The 19,641-nt window shown below is 58.6% G+C and overlaps 7 protein-coding genes across 7 annotated transcripts; 3 read left to right on the top strand and 4 right to left on the bottom strand.

Annotated features, from left to right (window-relative positions):
* Positions 1-133: 133 nt before the first annotated feature.
* FA10DRAFT_253664 (Sec7-domain-containing protein) lies at positions 134-5,427 on the bottom strand (the record flags this gene model as incomplete). Its single annotated transcript, XM_025519700.1, has 3 exons — positions 5,169-5,427; positions 4,888-5,120; positions 134-4,805 (listed from the first exon to the last, which is right to left on the bottom strand). Exons 1-3 carry the CDS (start codon positions 5,376-5,378, stop codon positions 134-136), a joined length of 5,115 nt encoding a protein of 1,704 aa, XP_025376684.1. The 5' UTR covers positions 5,379-5,427.
* Positions 5,428-5,640: 213 nt separating this feature from the next.
* On the top strand, positions 5,641-8,506 carry FA10DRAFT_231979 (glycoside hydrolase; the record flags this gene model as incomplete). Its single annotated transcript, XM_025518882.1, has 8 exons — positions 5,641-5,765; positions 5,832-5,925; positions 5,992-6,356; positions 6,424-6,687; positions 6,764-6,856; positions 6,919-7,194; positions 7,263-7,592; positions 7,654-8,506. 8 exons carry the CDS (start codon positions 5,641-5,643, stop codon positions 8,504-8,506), a joined length of 2,400 nt encoding a protein of 799 aa, XP_025376683.1.
* A 47-nt stretch (positions 8,507-8,553) lies between these two features.
* On the bottom strand, positions 8,554-10,372 carry FA10DRAFT_242983 (putative TIF2-translation initiation factor eIF4A). Its single transcript, XM_025519298.1, has 3 exons — positions 10,212-10,372; positions 10,008-10,133; positions 8,554-9,922 (listed from the first exon to the last, which is right to left on the bottom strand). The coding sequence occupies exons 1-3, from the start codon at positions 10,217-10,219 to the stop codon at positions 8,857-8,859; spliced, it is 1,200 nt and encodes a 399-aa protein (XP_025376682.1). The 5' UTR covers positions 10,220-10,372; the 3' UTR covers positions 8,554-8,856.
* A 244-nt stretch (positions 10,373-10,616) lies between these two features.
* On the top strand, positions 10,617-13,239 carry FA10DRAFT_268030 (hypothetical protein). The gene is made up of 3 exons (XM_025522149.1): positions 10,617-11,049; positions 11,116-11,661; positions 11,749-13,239. Exons 1-3 carry the CDS (start codon positions 10,630-10,632, stop codon positions 13,207-13,209), a joined length of 2,427 nt encoding a protein of 808 aa, XP_025376681.1. The 5' UTR covers positions 10,617-10,629; the 3' UTR covers positions 13,210-13,239.
* Positions 13,160-13,970, bottom strand: FA10DRAFT_268029 (phosphoglycerate mutase-like protein). Its single transcript, XM_025522148.1, has one exon. It carries the CDS (start codon positions 13,944-13,946, stop codon positions 13,269-13,271), a length of 678 nt encoding a protein of 225 aa, XP_025376680.1. The 5' UTR covers positions 13,947-13,970; the 3' UTR covers positions 13,160-13,268.
* A 327-nt stretch (positions 13,971-14,297) lies between these two features.
* Positions 14,298-17,671, top strand: FA10DRAFT_280482 (hypothetical protein). Its single transcript, XM_025523620.1, has 2 exons — positions 14,298-15,002; positions 15,074-17,671. Exons 1-2 carry the CDS (start codon positions 14,328-14,330, stop codon positions 17,621-17,623), a joined length of 3,225 nt encoding a protein of 1,074 aa, XP_025376679.1. The 5' UTR covers positions 14,298-14,327; the 3' UTR covers positions 17,624-17,671.
* FA10DRAFT_302807 (hypothetical protein) lies at positions 17,604-19,474 on the bottom strand. The gene is made up of 7 exons (XM_025525172.1): positions 19,288-19,474; positions 19,143-19,219; positions 18,989-19,075; positions 18,695-18,926; positions 18,591-18,634; positions 17,833-18,531; positions 17,604-17,762 (listed from the first exon to the last, which is right to left on the bottom strand). Exons 1-7 carry the CDS (start codon positions 19,440-19,442, stop codon positions 17,752-17,754), a joined length of 1,305 nt encoding a protein of 434 aa, XP_025376678.1. The 5' UTR covers positions 19,443-19,474; the 3' UTR covers positions 17,604-17,751.
* Between the last annotated feature and the right edge of the window lie 167 nt (positions 19,475-19,641).

The following is a 19,641-nucleotide window of genomic DNA, read 5'->3' as shown; positions in this document are numbered from 1 at the left end:
TTTCTCAAAAATTTCAGACGGGCGAAAAGTCACGTGTATATACGAACGGATTCGTGAACTGGCCGGCAGCATTCGTAGGATGGGTAGTAATGGTGAAGCGGATTGACCATTCATTGCACATCTTTGATACAGCTCATTCTCCTCCAAGCTTCTTTCTGCTCTCATCTATGCTACCCTCTTGCACCTGTGGCACCTCGTTCCTCTGCGTCTGGGTATGGCTCGACGAAGGAGCAGTCGAAAACAACTCCTCTTTGAGCTTGGGCAGGAAGCGCTGGATCCGATCAAATGTCCTTGAGAACAGCACCGCCTGCTCCTTTGTCCTCGTATCCCCGTTGCCTTCACCCGTCGATGGAGGCGGTGGAGGCAAGAGAAGCCCAGAGGCGTTCATGACCAGGAGCACGTTCTTGAGGTTCTCTGGCGTGGCCTCGGTCAGTTGATCTCGCTTGCCGGCATGCATGAACCGATCGAAGAAGTCCAGCACGGCGAGCCACAACTCTTGAAACTGCTCGTCGCTCGATCCAGTCGACAGGGCACCGAGATGGTGCAGGAAGATCTTTGCGAGCAGGGCGCATGCCCGGATGCGCGTCTCCTGCATTCCTCCAGCGCCCGGGCTGGGGTCCTTCTGGTAAACTTGAGGCTTGAGCAGTTCGTCGAGCATGGGGAAGACAACTTCGTAGAAGACGTGTAACGGGGGCGAAGGCGATGTAGCTGTCGCTTGTGGATCCAGCAGGGCTCTCTGGGCAACTGAGATGGCCGCAAGCCTTGCCGGCCGATGGCCATTGGTATACTGCTTGCAGAGGGCAATGAGCAATGGTGACCAGTAGAGCTTCCACGCAGCTCCGTCTGCTCCGTTGCTCTCGATCAACCGCGGAACCTGAGGACGCAATGAGTCGAGCACCTCGACTGCCTCTGTGCCTCTCTGCTGACATGCTTCCTCAAATTCGGCCAGTTCCTTCTTCTCCGTCAGCGTTCGACGCTGGCCTTCTCTCTCGAGTGACGTCCACTTGGTCTCGGCCGCCGCTGCAATGTCGCACAGCATCGCGACAACGGCAGCATAGTTGTCTGCCGATAGCCTCTCTTGAGCAATGAAGCGCAACAGGTCGAAGCCAGTCCGAGCTGCCAAGGCATTCCGGGCCGACGAAAAGTCGGAGAGGATGGCCAAGACGATGTTCCACTCGGTCTGGGATCGAACGAGGTTCTCGTCTGCGCGCAGCATCGCCCCTAGTCCGAGCGTGACTTGTGTGGAAAGCGTCGGCCGGAGCTCGACAGGCAGGCTTCGAAGCTGATCCAATGCGACAAAGATCTGGTGGCGCATCGCCTCGTCTGCGGCGATCGATGCGCGCTGCGTGAGCCGCAGGAGCGAGACGACGGCGCGCTCGATCTGCAGCGGGTGGAAGGAAGTGGGAGCCTGGAGGAGCGACTGGATGTGCGACGTGGCAATCGTCCAGGCCTCCTGCAGGTCGGCTTGTCCAACACCGCAGGCGACAGTGGTGAGCAATTCAAGGATAAAGGCAGCCGCAGGGTCGTATGGAAGTGCGCGAGCCATGGCGACAGCTAGCGGCGCTGACGGCGCGTGAGTCTGACCTTGGACCGGTGTTGACCGTCCCGAGCTGGAGCCTTCTTGAGACTGCAGCAGCTGCTGGTTTCGTCGCTCCACGGTGTACTTCTCCGCAAGGTCCCGCAAGGCTGTCAGGCAGGGAATGACAGCATGGAGCTCGAGGATCTGGCTGTAGAGATCCTCGATGCGGCAGCTGGCCACGCAGTCGGCCGTGCACAGGCTCGACTCGACGTCCTCGTCCGTTACATCGGGCATCGCCGGCTCCTGTGCGTTGCTGTAGGGCGAGAGAAGGTAGGACGAAAGAGTGCTGAAGAGACCACCACCTTGCGCTCGTGGATCTTGCGGTGGGGGACCTGGCGGCTTTCTCGGCTTAAGCGGGATCTGCTTGGGTGGCTCTGATGATGCTGACAAGGAGCTGTCACTGCCAAACTCGTGCATGGCTACGAGACTCGGGGGCAGCAGTGATGCCAAGAAGAGATTTTTGAAGATCTCAAAAATTGGCGACCAGCCTCGTCGAATTGCATCGCCATTGCCATTGGCAATGGTGAAAAGGACAACGGCAGCCAGCTGTCCCTTGAAGTTCATGCCGAAGCGGACGGACAGGGGGCTGACAGTGACCGGGCTGCCCTCGACTTCGACGGTAGCATTGTTTGTCAGTACGCCGCCGCCGGCGACGTTGGCATCGAGGAGACCCGTAGCGCCGGCCAAACCGCGAATCATAAAGTCAAAGAGGTCGTACATGCCGAAGCGGCTTGCGAGGATGGCACATTGGCGGAAGCCGCTTATGGCTCGCTCCAGCATGTGCTCGTCGCGGAAGGTGGAAAAGGCGTGGGCGACGCTGGCTACGATGGGCCGCCAGCTCGCCGCGAACATTGGCCCGTCGAAGCGCTTCGTTGCGGGGGCTAGCAGCGCGCCAGCTTTGCGCGACTTTCTCAGGAGCTCTTTCCACGCATAATCGAAGCCGAGCTGGCCAAGATGCTCCTCAGGCATGACAATCTCCCTCCGACGGATGCTCTCGTAAATGGCCGTCAGGAACTCTGGGTCGAAATCGACGCCATCGTTGACGCCTCTCAAATTCTTGCGGTACTCTTCCAGGGTCATGCGACGCTTGTGATTCTGAGGGCTGTGCTGGTCTGTATTGAGCATGATGACCGAGTAGGAGAGCACGTAGACTGCATCCTCATTCTTGATGCCCTCTGGGCCTGCGGCAAAGTACGTCTTGGCAAACGTCTCGGTGATGCGGGCAATCTGCTGCGACTCGCCGGGCAGCCTGAACGACTCGAGCATCTCGCGCATGGCCTCTGCGATGGGCTTGTCTCGGAAGTCAAAGTTGCCGAGAAAGGCCTCGAGGATGGCCAGGTTGTCTGGTCGGGAGATGTAGTCCCCAAGAAGCTTCTTATCGAGCCGAGGGCATTCTTTGAGAAACGTGGCGATGCCCTGAGGTCTCGATTGGCTCACGTCGATGAACCCTTCACGCTCCAGATACGCCAGGCCGTCCTTTGGCTTGGCATTGAAACGCGCAGCACCGTCCAGCACGGCCGCCTTACGATTCTTTTGTGTCGTAAGGCTCTCGGCTGCGGGCAGTCCCTCTGGCCAGACCTCCTGCTCTGTTTCGTCTTGTTCGTTCGACTGCCGGGCGGCCATTGATGAGACGAAATCGAGAAGGATGTCGACGGCGAGGAGCTGGGTGCCGTCTTGGATGCCAGCCTGGCTGCTTGGATGGCTCGCATATACAGACCGGCAGAGGAAGCCAATGACGCGCTCAAACATGTTTTCGCAGTCGACGTCGCAGTCGTAGTTGGCCCAGAGCTCGACCATCGTCTCGGGGTTGCCCAGCAGGAGAGCCAGCGTCTCGAGAATCATCTCCCGCATCTCCCCATGTGCTGGTGCACGCTCTGAGCTCTTTGGCATCGGCGGCGGAGGTGGCGGCGGAGGTGGCCCTGGCGCCGTTGGGTTGAGAGCGTCGTCTTTCTTCTCCTCATTCCACGGCTCCAAGGCGATGGGAAACGTCGGCGCCAGACGGTCGAGGAGGAAGGTGAGGAAGAGCTCGTACTGGAGCTTGAGATGCTCCCGCATTGTCGCAAACAGCGCATTGATCGTCCGCAAGCTGTAGGTGAGGATCGTCGAGTTGTCGGACCGTGCAAGCTGGAGGAGGTGCTTGCAAGCCGAGTCCTGGACAATAGCACGCAGCGAAGGAAAACGGCCGATGGACTCGCCGGCGACTTCGAAGACTGAGCAGAGCATCGATAAGCCGAGGAGCCGCATCGTGTCGGTGTGCTGGGCATTGTGCGGGTCCAACAGCGAAACAATGACGCGGAGGACCTCCTTGATGGCTGGCAGGCCAAACGGCTGCTGCTGCTCATCCTCTTCTTCTCTTTCTTGTACTGCCTCCTTGGCGTCTTGGCTTTCTCCCGCTGCTGCAGCATTGGGCTCTTCGGGCTCTACTTTCTTCTCTTGCGTCGAAGCTTCCTCTGTACCATCTCCAGGAACCTCGTGGTCCTGCTCGCCCGCCTCTTTGGACTCCTCCTCCTGCACCGCTTCCAGGGCCGTCTCTGCCTCTCCCATCTCCTTGAGCTGCTGGAGCACCGTGCCAGCAGCCGCTGGTACGTCTCTGCTCGTTGGATCGGGCATCGTCATTCGTCGCAACTTCTTTTCGTCGCCCGCCGCCTCTGTGCCGATGGGCTCGGCGGCCAGTGTGTCGTGGTCCGGGGGTGGACCAGGTACACTAGGATCCGCCGAGAAGCTCTCATCAGCCGTGGTGGGGAGACGTCGGAGGCGGACAAAGAGAGCGCGGACCATGGTCGTCATCGACTGCTCGGCCGTCCTTCGGAGGAGATCGCTGAGGCGCATCTGACAGCACATGCTCAGCCCTGTCTCCATCATCTCGCACACGCCCTCGTCGCTGAGGTAGTCGACGAGTGCTGGGCCGCCACTTTGCGAGGACCCGCCGCCGCCGTCTGCACAGATGACCTCGCGCATGACGGCCAGGATCCTCAGCAGGACCACCTCGTCGCCTGCAGAGTCGCTTGCCTCGAAGCGACAATGACTAACGGCATGGGCGATCTCGGCCACAGCGAGCTGGGCTCCCAGGCTGTCCGAAGAGCTCGATGAAGAACGGGGCAACCGGACAATATTGTAGATGAGCAGCCGATGAACGGCCTGGAGCGCAATCGAGGTGATGGGCCCCGTTGTTCTAGGCGAGAGAATGACTCGCAGAAAGGGCGAGAGGAGCTGAGGGAGGGGAAAACTTTCGATGTCTGTTACGCCACATACAGATTTAGCATGAGTGCGCACGAAGATTTATGCGCATAGTCTATGCCGAGCTTGACTCACCCTCGGACGGTGACTCTCTCAGCTGAGCTCGAAGCACGGTGAAGCCGTTGAGGAGACCGGCCACACCATCGTCTCTTCGACCTTTGCTGCTTTCACCCGCTCCAGCTGCTGCGTTTGTTGAAATGCCTCTAGCGCCTCCTGCTATGCGCGGAGGTCTGAAGTGAATACCGTTTGAGGTGGCCGCAGGCGGTGGAGGCCCAGACGAGGACGATGAGGAGGCGGCTGCTGCCTGGACCGCGCTCCGCAAAAGGCTCGCAGCACTCGACCCGCCCGCCACCGGGCCGCCAACACCAACGCCGGAAGGCCCGTAGTTGGTCGTGGAACTGCCGCCGAGAAAGGACGATGACGAGGAGTTGCGGACGTGCTTTCGGATCGCAGACGTCACCGCGTTGATCTCGCTCAGGATGAGGTGAGCGACGCCCAGCTCCATGCTCTCCCGATCGCTCATGCTTCCGCCGCCTCGATCCCCGCGTGGCGAGACCGACATGTCTGGCAGCAGAACAGAGGACAAACGATCTCTGCGGTCTAGCACGAACTGTTGTGTTTGTCTAAGCCTTGGAAGATGTGACATTCGTCACAGCGAGGCCAACCTGGAGGAAGGGCGTAAAACACGTGGTGAAATGGAGGTCCAAGAAACCCTCTTGCGCGCGTTTGGGCCACCCTTCCAAAACCTTGTGAGATTCAGGACGAAGAAGAAGCGCGGCGGCTCGCTGCGTTTGTTGTCTCCCGCTGAAGGACGCTCTCGATCAATGGCGGACCTCTCGAGCAAGGCCTTGGGTGGCCAGCCGCTGAGGACCTCAGGGCGGCACTTTGTCGACGGCTATGGCCGGATTGTGCAGATGAGAGGCTTCAACGTGAGCGGAGCATGCAAGCTGTAAGTGCTCAAAAGTCATGTCCGGTCTAGCCTATTGTTATGAGCTGAGCAAGACAAGTGGCTCAGACCTATACGAGCAGACGGCAGCTCGCAATCATCAGAGAGCTATTTCGACCACCGGAATGTGTCTTTTGTCGGCCGCCCGTTTCCCCTGTCTAAGGTGAGCTCTCTGATGCGGTCCTCTAGTGAATGACAGCTCGCTGACTTCAATGTCTGTGCTTGCAAGGCGCCTTTTCATTTCGCCAGGCTGCGCGCCTGGGGTCACACGCTCATTCGTCTCACCGTCACCTGGGAGGCACTTTCGCACAAGGGTCCCGCTGATATCGACGAGGAGTACGTTGCGTACCTCGAAGCGCTGCTCGACCTGATGCCACAGTACGGCATCAAATGCATCGTTTGCGCCCACCAGGATGTATGGAGCCGGTACAGCGGAGGCAGCGGCGCTCCTGGCTGGACATTTGAGAAAGTCGGCCTCGACGTTGAAAGATTCAAAGCAACCGGCGCCGCTTTTGTTCATGAATTGCAGGGTGGCGCAGATGAGAGGAAAACGTCAAAGAAACCCGAGCCCGTAGGCGCCTTTGTCTGGCCTTCGTGAGTTATTGCTGCACACGCCCTCAAGTTCTAGTATTCCACGTATTGCTGAATCTGGGGAATGAAGCAATTATCAGAAGCTGGCAGCGGTCACGATGGCAACACTCTTCTGGGCTGGCGATATATTCGCTTGGAAACTCAAGTTGAAGAACGATCTTTCGTCAACGTCAACGGGTGACGGAGACCTTTCGATTCGCGAGTACCTCCAAACAGCCTACATTGAAGCCTTTGGGCACCTGGCCGATGTTCTTGCAAAGAAGGAGGCGCTTGTCGGGTTCGACATCATGAACGAGCCCCATCGAGGCGCCGTAGGCCTCCAGGACTGGCATAGGTAAGTTGTGGCTCTGTTGCATCTGCTTCATTTCCACGGCTTCTGGGCTGACTGGCGAGGCTTCCTTGTTTGCTAGCTGGAACTACAATACGGACCTGCACATCGGATTCTATCCAAGCTTTATTCAGAGTCTGGCCTTGGGCAGCGGCTATCGCCAGAAGGTGCCTTTGTGAGTCCGCTGGTTCAGTTCTGGGCCCTTTTATTCTCACGTCTAATACTACTGCTTCACAGCTACGTGAAATCGTGGCCCTTTCCCACCCGTGTCTCGCACCATTCCATCGTCGACCCACTGGGAACCTCCTGCTGGTTCTCCGATGCCATGGATGGCGGTATGGGCCAGTGCATCTGGAGAGCGCACGGTGCGTGGGAGTGGGACCGACAAAAGGAGCAGCCCGTCATTTTGTGCGATGACTTCTTTGAGCGGGATCCCCGACCAGGAAAAGAACACAGTCGGATCGAGTGGTATCGGGATTGCTACGCTCCCTTTATTGACCGTTTCCTCAAGAGGTGCGTTTATTCAGTCTCACCTTTTGTCGCATGTAATGCTGCTAACCGTACGCGATCGACTCTTAAAGAGTGCGCAAAAACAACCCCCAGCTCCTTTGTTTTGTCGAGCCCATTCCGAACGAGTTTTTCCCACCGTGGGCTAGTCCAGAGACAATCGAGACGATTTCTGAAGCCGATCGAGGAGAGCTCATGATGGCTTCGTACGACCAGGGCTACGCCACGAAGACGTTCATTGACACGATTCGTCCAAACGGTCTCGTATACGCTCCTCACTTCTACGACCTCAATGTCCTCTTTTCCAAAATGCACAACGAGATGAGTGTCAACGTGCAAGGTCTCAGCAGGGGGGCAGCCATCTGGAAAGCAATCTACTTTGGCCGCGACGGACTCAAAAAGAAGTGGGTCATTATGCGGAGCAGCCCCCAGCAGAAGAGTAAATGCTGACCAACCTGCCTACAGCTACCTCAAGCAGCTGTCCAACGTGAAGAAATACGGGAAATTGTCTTTCGGCCCCATGCCGACTGTTGTTGGCGAAGTGGGTGTCCCCTTCGACCTCAATCACCGTGAAAGCTTGCAGAATGGCAACTATACGTTGCACGAGGAGCTCCTCGACGCCCTCATCGAGGCTATGGAGCGCAATGAGCTTCACTACACTCTCTGGAACTACGATCCGAACAACACGACAGCACACGGTGACGGATGGAACAACGAGGATTTCTCAATTGTGTGCTTTGAGAAAGGCGGGGCAGAAGACCGAAATAGGCGGAAGATGGGCGAGGATGATGAGCTCTACGAGGGAGGCAGGGCACTGGCAGCCGTCATTCGGCCGTATGCGACAAAGATTGCAGGTCTACCGATCGAGTCGACTTGGGACTCCAAAAACTTCGTCTTCACGTTCAAATTTGCCAACTCAGTTCCCTTTCAGTCCAACGACGGTCGAGCGAGAGCCGAGGCTAGAAAGACGGAGATCTTTGTGCCGAAATACCAATTCGGCCCAGCGTACGCCAGCCTCAGGATCGATGTTAGCGATGGCGGGTACGAGCTTGACTCCGAGAGTCAAACGCTATACTACACCCCGGAAAAGACGCAGCTGGGATATCCACACACCATTCGGATCTCGACATCGTCTCCGCCACCGCCACCGACGGTCACGCGAAAAAGAGCGCGATACGGCTGGTGGCCTTTCAATGCCGAAGCGACATGCTCGTTGCTCGCTCTCTTGGTGATTCTGGTGGTCACTCTCTACATTGCCGACGACGTTTATACCCGCTATGCTGCTGGTACGACTCACCCATTCGGTCATGTCCATTGATCCCCGTTCTGCACTAAGCTGTGCCGGAAATATTATATATTGTCCAGGCTGTACCTGCCAAAGCAGAATGAAGATTCTTTCCATGATTTCATGACTCTGTGGCTCGTTACTACCGTTTCATTTCTCTTGCGGAGACAAAAAAGACAGAGACGTTGGCATCAACAAGACGTAGGAGGCGGTGGGTGTATGGGTAAAAAGGGAAGGCAACCCCACAAATGAGGTATGTGTCCGTTTCGACGAGGCGAGTCTGACAAAGACCGACCAACAAAATGGGAAATCAAAGAAGAGGAGAAGAAGGAAGTGGAAAGTATAGGATTTCCTTTTGGGTGGGAACGTCTAAGTGACTACACTTAGATCAGGTCAGCGACGTCGTGGGGCATCTCCTGGACCTCGGTCGAGTAGAATTGCTCAATGTCTCGGAGCATCCTGGTGTCCTCGGCCGTGACAAAGTTGATGGCAACACCCTTACGGCCGAATCGGCCACCACGACCGATACGGTGGATGTAGTTCTCACGGTTCGATGGCAGGTCGTAGTTGATGACGAGCGAGACCTGCTGCACGTCGATACCACGGGCCAGAAGATCGGTGGTGATGAGAACCCTCGAGGATCCGGAGCGGAACTCCTTCATGATGATCTCTCGCTGGGCCTGCTCCATGTCACCGTGCATGGCGCTGACGGTGAACTCGCGGGCGTGGAGCTTGTCAGTGAGCCAGTCGACCTTTCTGCGGGTGTTGCAGAAGATGACGGCCTGGGTGATGGTCACGGTCTCGTACAGGTCGCAGAGGGTGTCGAGCTTCCACTCCTCCTTGTCGACGCCGATGTAGAACTGCTTGATACCTTCGAGGGTCAGCTCGTCACGCTTGACGAGAATGCGGATGGGATCACGCATGAACTTCTTGGTGACCTCGAGCACGTCCTGGGGCATGGTGGCCGAGAGGAGGTTGACCTGAGTGTCCTGGGGCAGGAGCTGGAAGACCTCGTACATCTGGTCCTTGAAACCGCGCGAGAGCATCTCGTCGGCCTCGTCAAGGCAGAACATCTTGAGGTTGTCCGTCTTGAAGGCGCGTCGGTTGATCATGTCGTACACTCGGCCGGGCGTGCCGACGACGACCTGGCAGCCCTCGTTGAGCTTGGCCATGTCCTCGCGGACGGCAGTGCCGCCGATGCAGGCGTGGCAGTTGATGTTCATGTAGTCACCCAGGGCGATGACGACCTTCTGAATCTGCTGAGCCAGCTCACGGGTAGGAGCCAGGATGAGCGCCTGCACGTTCTTGTTGGCGGGGTCAATGCGCTGGAGAATGGCAACCGAGTAGGTGGCCGTCTTGCCAGTGCCCGACTGCGCCTGGGCAATGACGTCGTGGCCCTTGATGATGGGCACCACGGCACGCGCCTGGATTGCCGACGGCCGCTCGAAACTTGAAAGTGGAAAGGGAGAAGAGAATGGACTCGCGATTTAGCTTGCTATTCGTCCTTCCAGATACATGCTACAGCGCCACTCACCCGTAAGCGTAGATGCCTCGGAGCAGCTCAGGCTTCAGGTCCATGTTGTCAAAATTGTCGGTGACCGTGTCCCAGTTGGACTCAATCTCGCCGTCGGCGATTTGAAGGTCGACATTCTCTTCAGGCCTTTCGATGCAGCTCTTGTCAGCATCTTGTTGCCTTTTCGTCGAAAGAGGGGAAGAAAGACGGCAAAGGGCTACTCACTTCGACATGATTGCAAAAGTTTTCTTTTGTTATCCTACCGGTCAAGCAGTCGCAATTGTGCAGACGGCTTGAAGGGTAGATGAAAGTGCGCTGTTATCGCTGGTAAAGGTGCAAGAAAAGGGGAAGTGATATACTTTCCCCGGGGTGGTGGCAATGAGTAGTGGTTCGATGGTGAGGAGGGGGGCGTCGCTTCGCGAGGCACCGTATTTCTTCGCGCGCGAAATTTTTTGCCTTGCGGATTTTTTTCTCCCCTTTTCCTTTTTGATTCGCGTTGGAGTTGCTTGTAGTCTTTGAATAGAAAACTCTAAGATACGGCCACGTGCTATTCAAACCTTCAGTCACGTTACAAACTGTTGGTGGAGAAGGAGCGCGCCGCGGACGACATCAGCAGAAGCCAAAGTCGACTGAAGATCAGGCAATGAGCGTGAACGGAGGAGGAGAAGGCGGCCGAGGAGCTGGTCCCTCTGCTCGCGGCAGAGGAAGGGGCGCTGGTGGTGGTGGACCGAGAGGCGGGCGGAGAAAAGACTTTGGGGGCAAGCTCACAGCAGAGGGCAACAAGGAGCGGTCAGGCCACGGCAAGGAGCGCGAAAGGGAGCGAGAAGGAGCGGAGAAGAAGCAAGCTTCCTCTGAAAAGGGGAAGGAGAAGGACGCGGGTGGGGCAGAGGAGCCGCAAGTCAAGAAGCTTACCACCGCAGCGGCCCCCGATGCCGAGCTCTGCTTCATCTGTGCTGAGCCTGTGCAGCTGTATTCGGTGCCGTCGTGCAATCACCGAACGTGCCACATATGCGCCATCAGGCTGCGTGCCCTGTACAAGAAGAACGAATGCACTTTTTGCAAGGTGAGTGCATCCCGAAATTCTCGCTCTCTGCTGCGAAGTTGGCTAGCTGACAGTTTGCCGATCCAGGCTCCCATCGAGACGTGTATCTTTACAAAGAACCCTACCAAGGACTACCTTGCCTTTACGGCCCAGGAGACGCCGTACCGCGATGAGAGGCTGTCGATCCTCTTTGAGACGTCTGAAGCAAAGGAAGAAGCCTTGATCCTGCTTCGGTTCAACTGCCCCGATGCCATGTGCGAATTCGTGGGCAGCAGCTGGAACGACCTCAAGGCGCACACGCGCAGTGAGCACGGCCGCTTCTTCTGTGACCTCTGCCTGCGCCACAAGCGCATCTTTGCCCACGAACACACTCTCTACTCTGCTTCGGAGCTCACCGCACACAAGCGCGCCGAGCACCCGCACTGCGACTTTTGCCGGCGCTTCTTCTACTCCGATGACGAGATCTACGTCCACATGCGCGATGACCACGAGCAATGCCACATCTGCAAGAAGCGAGACCCGAGTGGGTTCGAGTACCATCGAGATTATCCAGCGCTGGAGCGCCACTTTCGGGATGCACACTACTTGTGCGAATCCAACACATGCCTGGAGAAGAAGTTTGTCGTCTTCGAGGTGCGTTGTGGTCTTTTGTGATGGGGATGATGATCATGATGATCATGATGTATGCATGTGCTGAGAGCCTAATCTGGAACAATACAGAGCGAGATGGACTACAAGGCGCATCAGGTCAACGAGCACGGGACAGAGCTGTCTTCGAGGGAGAAGCGCGACGCACTGCGTGTCGCGGCCAATTTTACCTACGATTCGGCCTCGTCGGGCGCAGCGCAGAGGGAGCAGACCAGCAGGAGGGGCGGACCTTCGAGGAGGAGAGGAGCTGCTGCGGCCGCCGATGAGGAGCCTGTGGCCGCGGGAGCAACAAGGGGAACGACGGACCGGGACGTGCTCGGCATCTCGAGTCTTGCTTCGCGGACACATGTTCCAGGCGCTGGACCGGCCGACCATGCCACTCGAAGAGCCATCTTTCGGGCTGGGCTCACCGATGATACGCCCCAAGAAACCTCACGGCAGCGTCAGGAGCAGCTCGATGAGCAGGTCGTGGCCCGGCACCAAGCATACATGGGCCGCGTCTCTGCCATTATGGGCAACTCTGATAGCAAGATGACGTCGTTCAGGGGCAGCGTCAAGATGTTCCGCGGTGGCGAGATGTCTGCCTCGGACCTGATCGATTCGATTCATTCACTTGTCGGTCAGGACGTCGACAGCATGTCACCGGTCGTCAACGGGCTCGTAGACCTGCTCGAGGACGAGGACAAGAAGACGGCGGTTCGACAGGCGTGGAGCACTTTGCGAGTGGAGAGGACGCAGTTCCCATCGCTGGTGGCCGGGCCCGGCGATGGCTATTCTGGCGCGGCCAGGGGCCAGATTCGCAATGTGAAGTCCAACGCAGCGAGCAATAATGCCGTCTGGGCCTCTGTCGAGCGCGCCGCTTCGGGCCGGCCAGTTGCTCCCAGGGCTGCGACATCGTCTGCCTCGCGACTGGCCTCCAGCCAACATTTTCCCACGCTGGGTGGCGCCGGTGGTGGAAGAGCCGTGCCCGGATCTGCGCCCTACGCTGCCTCGGCCAATGCCCAGCAGCAGCACGCAGCCAGCAGGGGCACAACGCCCTGGTCCATCTCTGTCGCCAACGCTGCACCCCACTCCAATGCAGCCGCCAACAGTCGTCCAATACCCACCTCGACGCCTGCCCTGTCATCGGGTGGAGGAACTGGCTCCAGGAACACCCCGACGAGATCCAACCCAGCAGCATTCCCCTCGCTACCCACCAACGCGCAGGCGGCTGCCCTGGCTGCACACAAGCGACAGGTGTTGTCCAGGTCAAAGGGCCGGAGCGTCACTTCTGGCTCAACAACACCGATGAATGAGGGCAGCGGCACCTCGACACCCAACGTCTGGGGCAGCAGTGGGCTGGGCAGGATAGATGGTGGAGGAGGAGGATTGGCACAAGACGACGGTGACATGCACCAGGTCAGCGAGAGGCTGGGCGACGTGGCCCTGTCGCAGCAGGCAGCAGACTTGGGCGGCAGCAACAGCAGTGCCAGCAAGAAGAGAAAGCCACAGAAGCAGGTCCTTGTCAGCATGGGCGGCGTTCATCGGGGATAGAAGATCCCCTCTGTTGCAATTTGATACATTTTGTCTTCTACTCTAGTCATGCGCATCCTCTACAGGTCCATCTCTGTGCTCGTTGCCTCGTATCCGCCAGCTGCAGCAATGTCGTGCTCCTGCTCGAGGAAGCACTCGTCCTTGTCCACCCAGGCCTTGTTGAAGCGGAACTCGCGCACCTCTGCGTTCTTCCACTGGTACGTCGATGGTCCCTCGGCGGTTGAAGTGATCTGGCGGAGAATGTCGCCGTGGGCGACGAGGACGATGGTGTGCTCTGGTCTTCCACGGAGAAATTGCCGTACCCACTGGGCGCGCTTGGCAATCGTGGCGCGGTCCGGGGCGTAGAAGCCCTGCTTCGAGGTCCAGTCTGGTGTGAGCAGCTCGAGGTTGAAGCCCTTGAACTCGTCGAGGCTCTCGAGCTCCTGGCGCGGCGAGCCTGTATCGCAGGGAAAGTCGTTGCACTCCTGCGCCTGGGGCAGGCACACGACTTTTGAAATTCCGCCGAGCCGCTCGACGGCAGGGCCCCAGCCGAGCTTGGTCGACTGCAGCGTGCGGCGGAGCGGCGACGACACAACGACGTCGACCGAGTCATACAGGCCGGCAATCTGCTTCTGCAGCGCCGCCGACTGCTTCTTGCCCAGGGCCGTCAGGGGCGCATCGGGGATGCTGTAGTCGAGGTCGACGTTGTGCTCGGCCTGCGAGTGCCTGCAGAGCAGGATGCGGGAGGTGGGCGCCATCGGAGTTCTCGATCGGGGTGTCGTGGGAAGGAGAACCGTTTCAGGGCAACACGTTTCGTCAAACAACACGCAACAGGAAGTTTAGCGCTTGGAGGATGACATAAGCCAAGCAATCTTCCCTCTCTGCCTCTCTCTTCGCCTTATCCTCTCTCCGGAACAGGTGACAATCAAAAGTAATGGTTCATAGCTTCGTAGCAGCAGCTGCCAATGTAGCGGGATACTTATCCAAATGAGCCGCCGTCAATGACCATGTCCGCAAGAAGTGCAAAGTCTGAGAGAAGTAGGGGCACGTGACGCGCCTCGAGCAGCAGGAGATGGAGGAATTCTTCTCCCATTTCCCCATCTGGTGCACCTTTCTCGACGCAACACAAATACCAGACGATGGCGCCGAGGAAGGCCAAGGGCGGGGCGCCATCCACAAGTGGCGGGGGCGCACAGGAGAGCGGCGGCATGGAGGCCGTCGTCTCGCGCTTTCCCCTCACCTACCCTTTCCCAGACCCGCTCACGGACCTCGACGTGATCCCGGCGTCGGACGTGTCGCTGGAGCAGGACCTGCTCCTCAATATCGACAACCAGCGCTCCTGGAACGGCTACCTGGACCACGTCGTCTCGTCCAACCGGCCGTCGGAGAACCAGCCGCTGTTCCACTCGCCCGACGATGCCCTCTCCTCGGTCGAGGTCCGCTATCTGGGACCGCTGGCCTCGTCCGAGAACCGCCTGGCGCTCAAGAGGGTCACGTTTGCCTATGAGCGCGCAATCGCCCAGTTCCCCACCTCCTACGGTGTCTGGCGCGACTACCTGCTGCTTCGGATGCAGTTTGTTCTCGCCGAGCCCAGGGGCGGACTGGATGGCTTCTGGAAGCGGCAGATCAAGACGGGCAAGCAGAATCTCGAAGCAGGCCCAACACTCTTGGAGGGCGGCGTTGAGGGGGCCGACGAGTGGGAGTGGGGCAAACGGCAGGGCGCGAGCATCGAGCCCCTCGATGGAAGAGTGGGGCATCGGGAGTGGGAGAGCCTCGCGGCCGTCTTTGAGCGCAGCCTGATCTGTATACCCAGGGTGAGCATTCTTTATATGCGCTGCATGATCTCTCTCTTTGCGGTCGAGTGCTGACCAGCAGTCATGAACAGGCCCCTCGGATTTGGTTGCTGTACTTCACGCTCCTCCTCCATCCTTCCTGCCCGCCGACGCTGTCGCACACGCACACCCGCCGCACCTTTGACCGGGCACTCAGGACACTGGCCCCTTCGCAGCATCTCCGCGTCTGGAAGCTCTACCTCAGATGGGCCGAGATGCGGTCCGGCGAGACGTGCCTGCGCATCTGGAGGCGCTACCTCTCCGTCGACCCAAGCTTGACGGAGCGATTTGTCGTCCTCCTCGAGCGCATGAGGGCTAGTCTCGAAGAGGAGGAAGAGGACGATGACGATGAGGAAGAAGAGGAAGACGAGGAGAAGGACAAGCTCAAGGCAAAGAGGTCGCTCGAGGCCGCAAAGGTCCTCTTGAAGCTGGCGAGCGAGGCTGGGCAAGGCCGCTACACCTCGCCCGAGGGAAAGAGCGCCTACCAGCTCCTCATCGAGTGGCTCGAGCTCTGCGAAAAGTATCCCGACGAAGTAGGGATGGACCGCGAGGAGGAAGACGCGCTACCCTCGTCGTCTGGCGAGTCTGGCAGCGCGGCATACAAGCTCACAGACTCGGATACCGATGTGGCTTCGTCGTCGAGGCTGCCCGTCTCGCACATTGTACGCTCGCTCGGCCTGGCGCGATTTCCAGACCAGGCAGGCCGACTCTGGACCGGCCTGGCTACGTACTGGATTCGACGAAACGACCTGGAGGCGGCCAAAGACACCTTTGAAGAGGGCATTGCTAATGTCGTGACGGTGCGAGATTTCACCCAAATCTTTGACGCTTACGCCGAGACGAGCGAGAATGTCGTTGGCTTCCTCATGGAGGCGCTCGCAGGCGACGAAGAAGACGAGGAAGACGAGGAAGAAGAAGAGGAGGAGGAGGAGGGTGAGAGCAGAGCGGCAAAGGAGGCTGAGCTGGATCAGAAAATGAAGGAATTCGAGGACCTGATGGAGAGAAGGCCCTTCCTCGTCAACGACGTCTTGCTCCGAAGAAATCCGAACGACGTGCAGGAGTGGGAGAAGCGCGTCTTGCTGCACGGCGACGACGATGAGAAGGTCGTTGAGACGTACAAGAAAGCAATCGAGACGATCAACCCGCGAAAGGCGACTGCGAACCACCATGTGCTCTTCATCAACTTTGCTCGCTTCTATGAGGAGGGTGGCAATGCCGGCAGAGAGTTCTTGCAGCAGCTACAGGGCGAGGAGCCAGTGTGCGAGGACGAGGAGGTGCCCGAGGCTGACATCGACTCGGCCAGGAAGGTGTATGAACGAGCGACGACGGTCCCATTTAAGCGCGTCGACGATCTGGCAGACGTGTGGTGCCAGTGGGCCTCGATGGAGGCGCGCCAGGGCAACTTTGATGCCGCACTCCGAGTCATGGTTCGGGCGACGGCCGCGCCAAGATCGGCGGCCCAGATCAAGTCAATCAGCTTCTACGATGAGAGCCTACCCGTGCAGACACGCCTGTTCAAGAGTGCCAAGTTGTGGGCGTTCTACGTCGACCTGCAGGAGGCCCTCGACAGTGATGGATCCGTCGAGGGAACAAAGGCCGTGTACGATCGCATGATCGACCTCAAGATCGCCACACCCCAGGTCCTCATCAACTATGCCGGTTTCCTCGAGGATCATCACTACTTTGAGGAGGCTTTCAAGGTGTACGAGCGCGGCGTCGAGGCCTTCACCTATCCTGTTGCGTTTGAGCTCTGGAACGTATACCTGTCCAAGTTTGTCGCACGGTACGGCGGGACTAAGATCGAGCGCGCGAGGGACCTCTTTGAGCAGGCGCTCGAGAGCTGTCCGGAGAAGTTTGTCCGGCCGCTGTTCCTCAAGTACGGTCAGCTCGAGGAGGAGCACGGCCTGTCGAAGCGGGCAATGCGCATCTATGAGCGCGCCACCGAGCGCGTGTCCGAAGACGACCGGTTCGACATGTTTGCCTTTTACATTGCCAAGGTGGCCGAGGGGGCCGGGGGCATCGCAGCGACGCGCAGCGTATACAGCCGGGCGATTGAGGTGCTGCCAGACAGGCAGACCGCGCGCATGTGCCTCCGCTTTGCGGCTCTCGAGCGCAAGCTTGGCGAGGTGGACCGGGCAAGAGCCATCTACGGCCATGCGGCTCAATTTGTCGATCCCCGATCCGACGACGAAGGAAGTGGCGCAGAGGGAGGCTTGGGCTTCTGGAAGGCATGGAACAGGTTCGAAATCGAGTGCGGGACCGAGGAGACATTTAGGGAGATGCTTCGGATCAAGCGGAGCGTCCAGGCCCAATTCAATACCGACGTTAGCTACATTGCGGCCTATGCCAGGAGCGCAGCAGCCAAGGCAAAGCAGCAGACGAATGGGTCTGCCGCAGCAGCAGCAGCAGCAAACGAAGAGGCAGACGACGACGAGGACCAGGAGAACGACCCTATGCGAAAGGCAGAGGTCGAAGCCAGGGCAAGAGCTGGTGGACCCAGCTTTGTGGCGGCCAAGCAGAGTCAGGCACAAGTGCAACAAGCACCAGAGGAGAATGAAGAAGAGATTGGAGGGGGTGACGACGACGATGAGGATCTCATGTAGTGTAGATTGCTGCAATTGAATTAAGGATTCGAGTGTAGATGCAAGCCCAGGCTTGGTCCTGTGACTGCGACAGGGTAGATAAGCATGCGGTAGTGTATTTTGTGTCATTAGAGAAAGATGGTGAATTATCACTTGCGGACTGGCGGGAAGAAAGAGGGTGTTGCGTCAGCAGCCAAGCTCAACAAACAAGGCAGGCAAAGGATTCTTACTCCAGGCGCCGTTGTCCTTGAAGCTCTTGACGACTGCCTCGACGGAATCTTTGTCGAGTCTCTGCTTCGACTTCCACTCCCCAAGCACCTTTCTCGCCTTTGTTCCGTCGAGGTGGATGGAGCGCTGTACTAGGCTCTGAACGGGCAGGTACACTTCAATGGGGCATGGCTTCCTGCCCTCGGCGCCGGCCTCTCCTGTCCCTTCTCCCTGTTGCTTGCGCATCTTGTCGAGGGCTTCCACGTGCTTTTCGTTGATGTCGTCTGCGACTCCGCTCAGGTTGACCTTGGCCCAGGCATTGACAGCAGCGTTTGTGAAGCCCGTTTCGATGCCAAATAGCTCGGAAACGACGTCGAGGAGCTTGCGAGTCGTTGTGTCATCATCGTCGACCAGGTTCATCACGGGCGCCACGGGCGTCTTGGCACGAGGGCAGCACCGCTCGTGGTCCGCCTCCGTGTCGACGGCCGATGTCTTCTCCTTGATCGGCAGCGGTGGCAGGCGCTCACCCGCCTCAGCATTGCCCTGGGCTCGGTCGCGAGACGAGGCCCACAGCGCGCTGGACCAGGCGGCCGAGACCCAGTCATGGGCGTGTAGGGTATTAAGACGCATCTCAGGGCTCCAGAGCACCTTCATGGGCTCTTGGAGGAACGCATACACATCGCCCAAGGCTATTCGCGGCGAGACTGGGCCATAGTATTGGTCTTCCGATTGATCTGTCAGCCCATCGGCCGGGTTTGAGTTGGAAGTCACGCTAACTCACTAGGTCCCCAGACGGCGGCCGACCGCAGCAGCACGACTGGCAGACTGTGACCGCACAGACATCAGCAATCTTCATCCGAGCGCAACGGGAAGTAATGCACCCACTCGTCGATATTGGCCACGGCCCGCTCGGCCTCGTAGTAGAAGTAGGTCCTTGGGTCCTTGGGAAGGCTCCGTTTGGCCACGTCGCCCTCCTTGGCCGCGCCTTCGTCTGGCTTCGACGTCCAAAAGGGCGGCGTGTCCCTGATGTAAGCTCGTGCACCGTTTGCCTTTGCTTCACTCGCCAGCAGGCCTGCTAGCTTCGTTGTTCGCTCGAGCAGGACGTTGGCCGGTGATTCTGCGCGGCATTACTGTAAGTGCTGTGCGTGCAAACTCTGGACAAGGCTCGACGAGACTCACCAGTCGTGAGGATGCCCTCACCCGTCAGGTCAAAGACGAAGTCAAATACGGATCCGGCTTCGAGTTTAAAAACACTCGACGCCGTAGCTGTGAGTTGGGGCAAATTGAGTAGGTGGTCTAAGTAGTCAAGAGGAAAAGAAGACGCCAAGCTCACCTGGCGTATTGAGGTTTGCTTGGCGGTATTCGACCCTCGCATCCTGGAGCGCCGCCTCTGTTTCTGAGTCAATGTACCTGTGTCGATGCTTTCGCCGTCAGTTGTCGGTGTCAGAGAAGAACCTTGGGCGTTCCGCTCGACCCACGTTGTCCGCGTTTGGCCAGCGAGAAGGTGCTTGTCGGCGACTCTGATCTTGGCCACCCTCGGCTTCTCGTCGGGCGAGCGATTCACCAGAAACGTGAGCAACGGCCGTGCGAGGTGCGTAAGCCCACCAAGGATTAGCACGTTGACCTCTTCCATGGTGCTGTCGCAGCTGCGCTCGGCGGCGGTTGTCAAAGGAGTAATCAGGCCCGCCTCGCTTTGTTCGCGTCCTTGCCATGCACGGACCGCGCTAGGATTACGTAATTCACTCCACCTGCAGCCTGCGCTCCCTAGGCGTCACCGTGAAGCCTGCCTTGCCTTTTTGGCGGCTGGCGGTCAGGGGGCCCAGCTGGCCGTG

This window comes from Acaromyces ingoldii (assembly GCF_003144295.1).
Source record: "Acaromyces ingoldii strain MCA 4198 unplaced genomic scaffold FA10scaffold_4, whole genome shotgun sequence".
NCBI lineage: Eukaryota > Fungi > Basidiomycota > Exobasidiomycetes > Exobasidiales > Cryptobasidiaceae > Acaromyces > Acaromyces ingoldii.
Note: the sequence above shows the minus strand (reverse complement) of the source record. Positions and strands in the feature narration are given on the sequence as shown.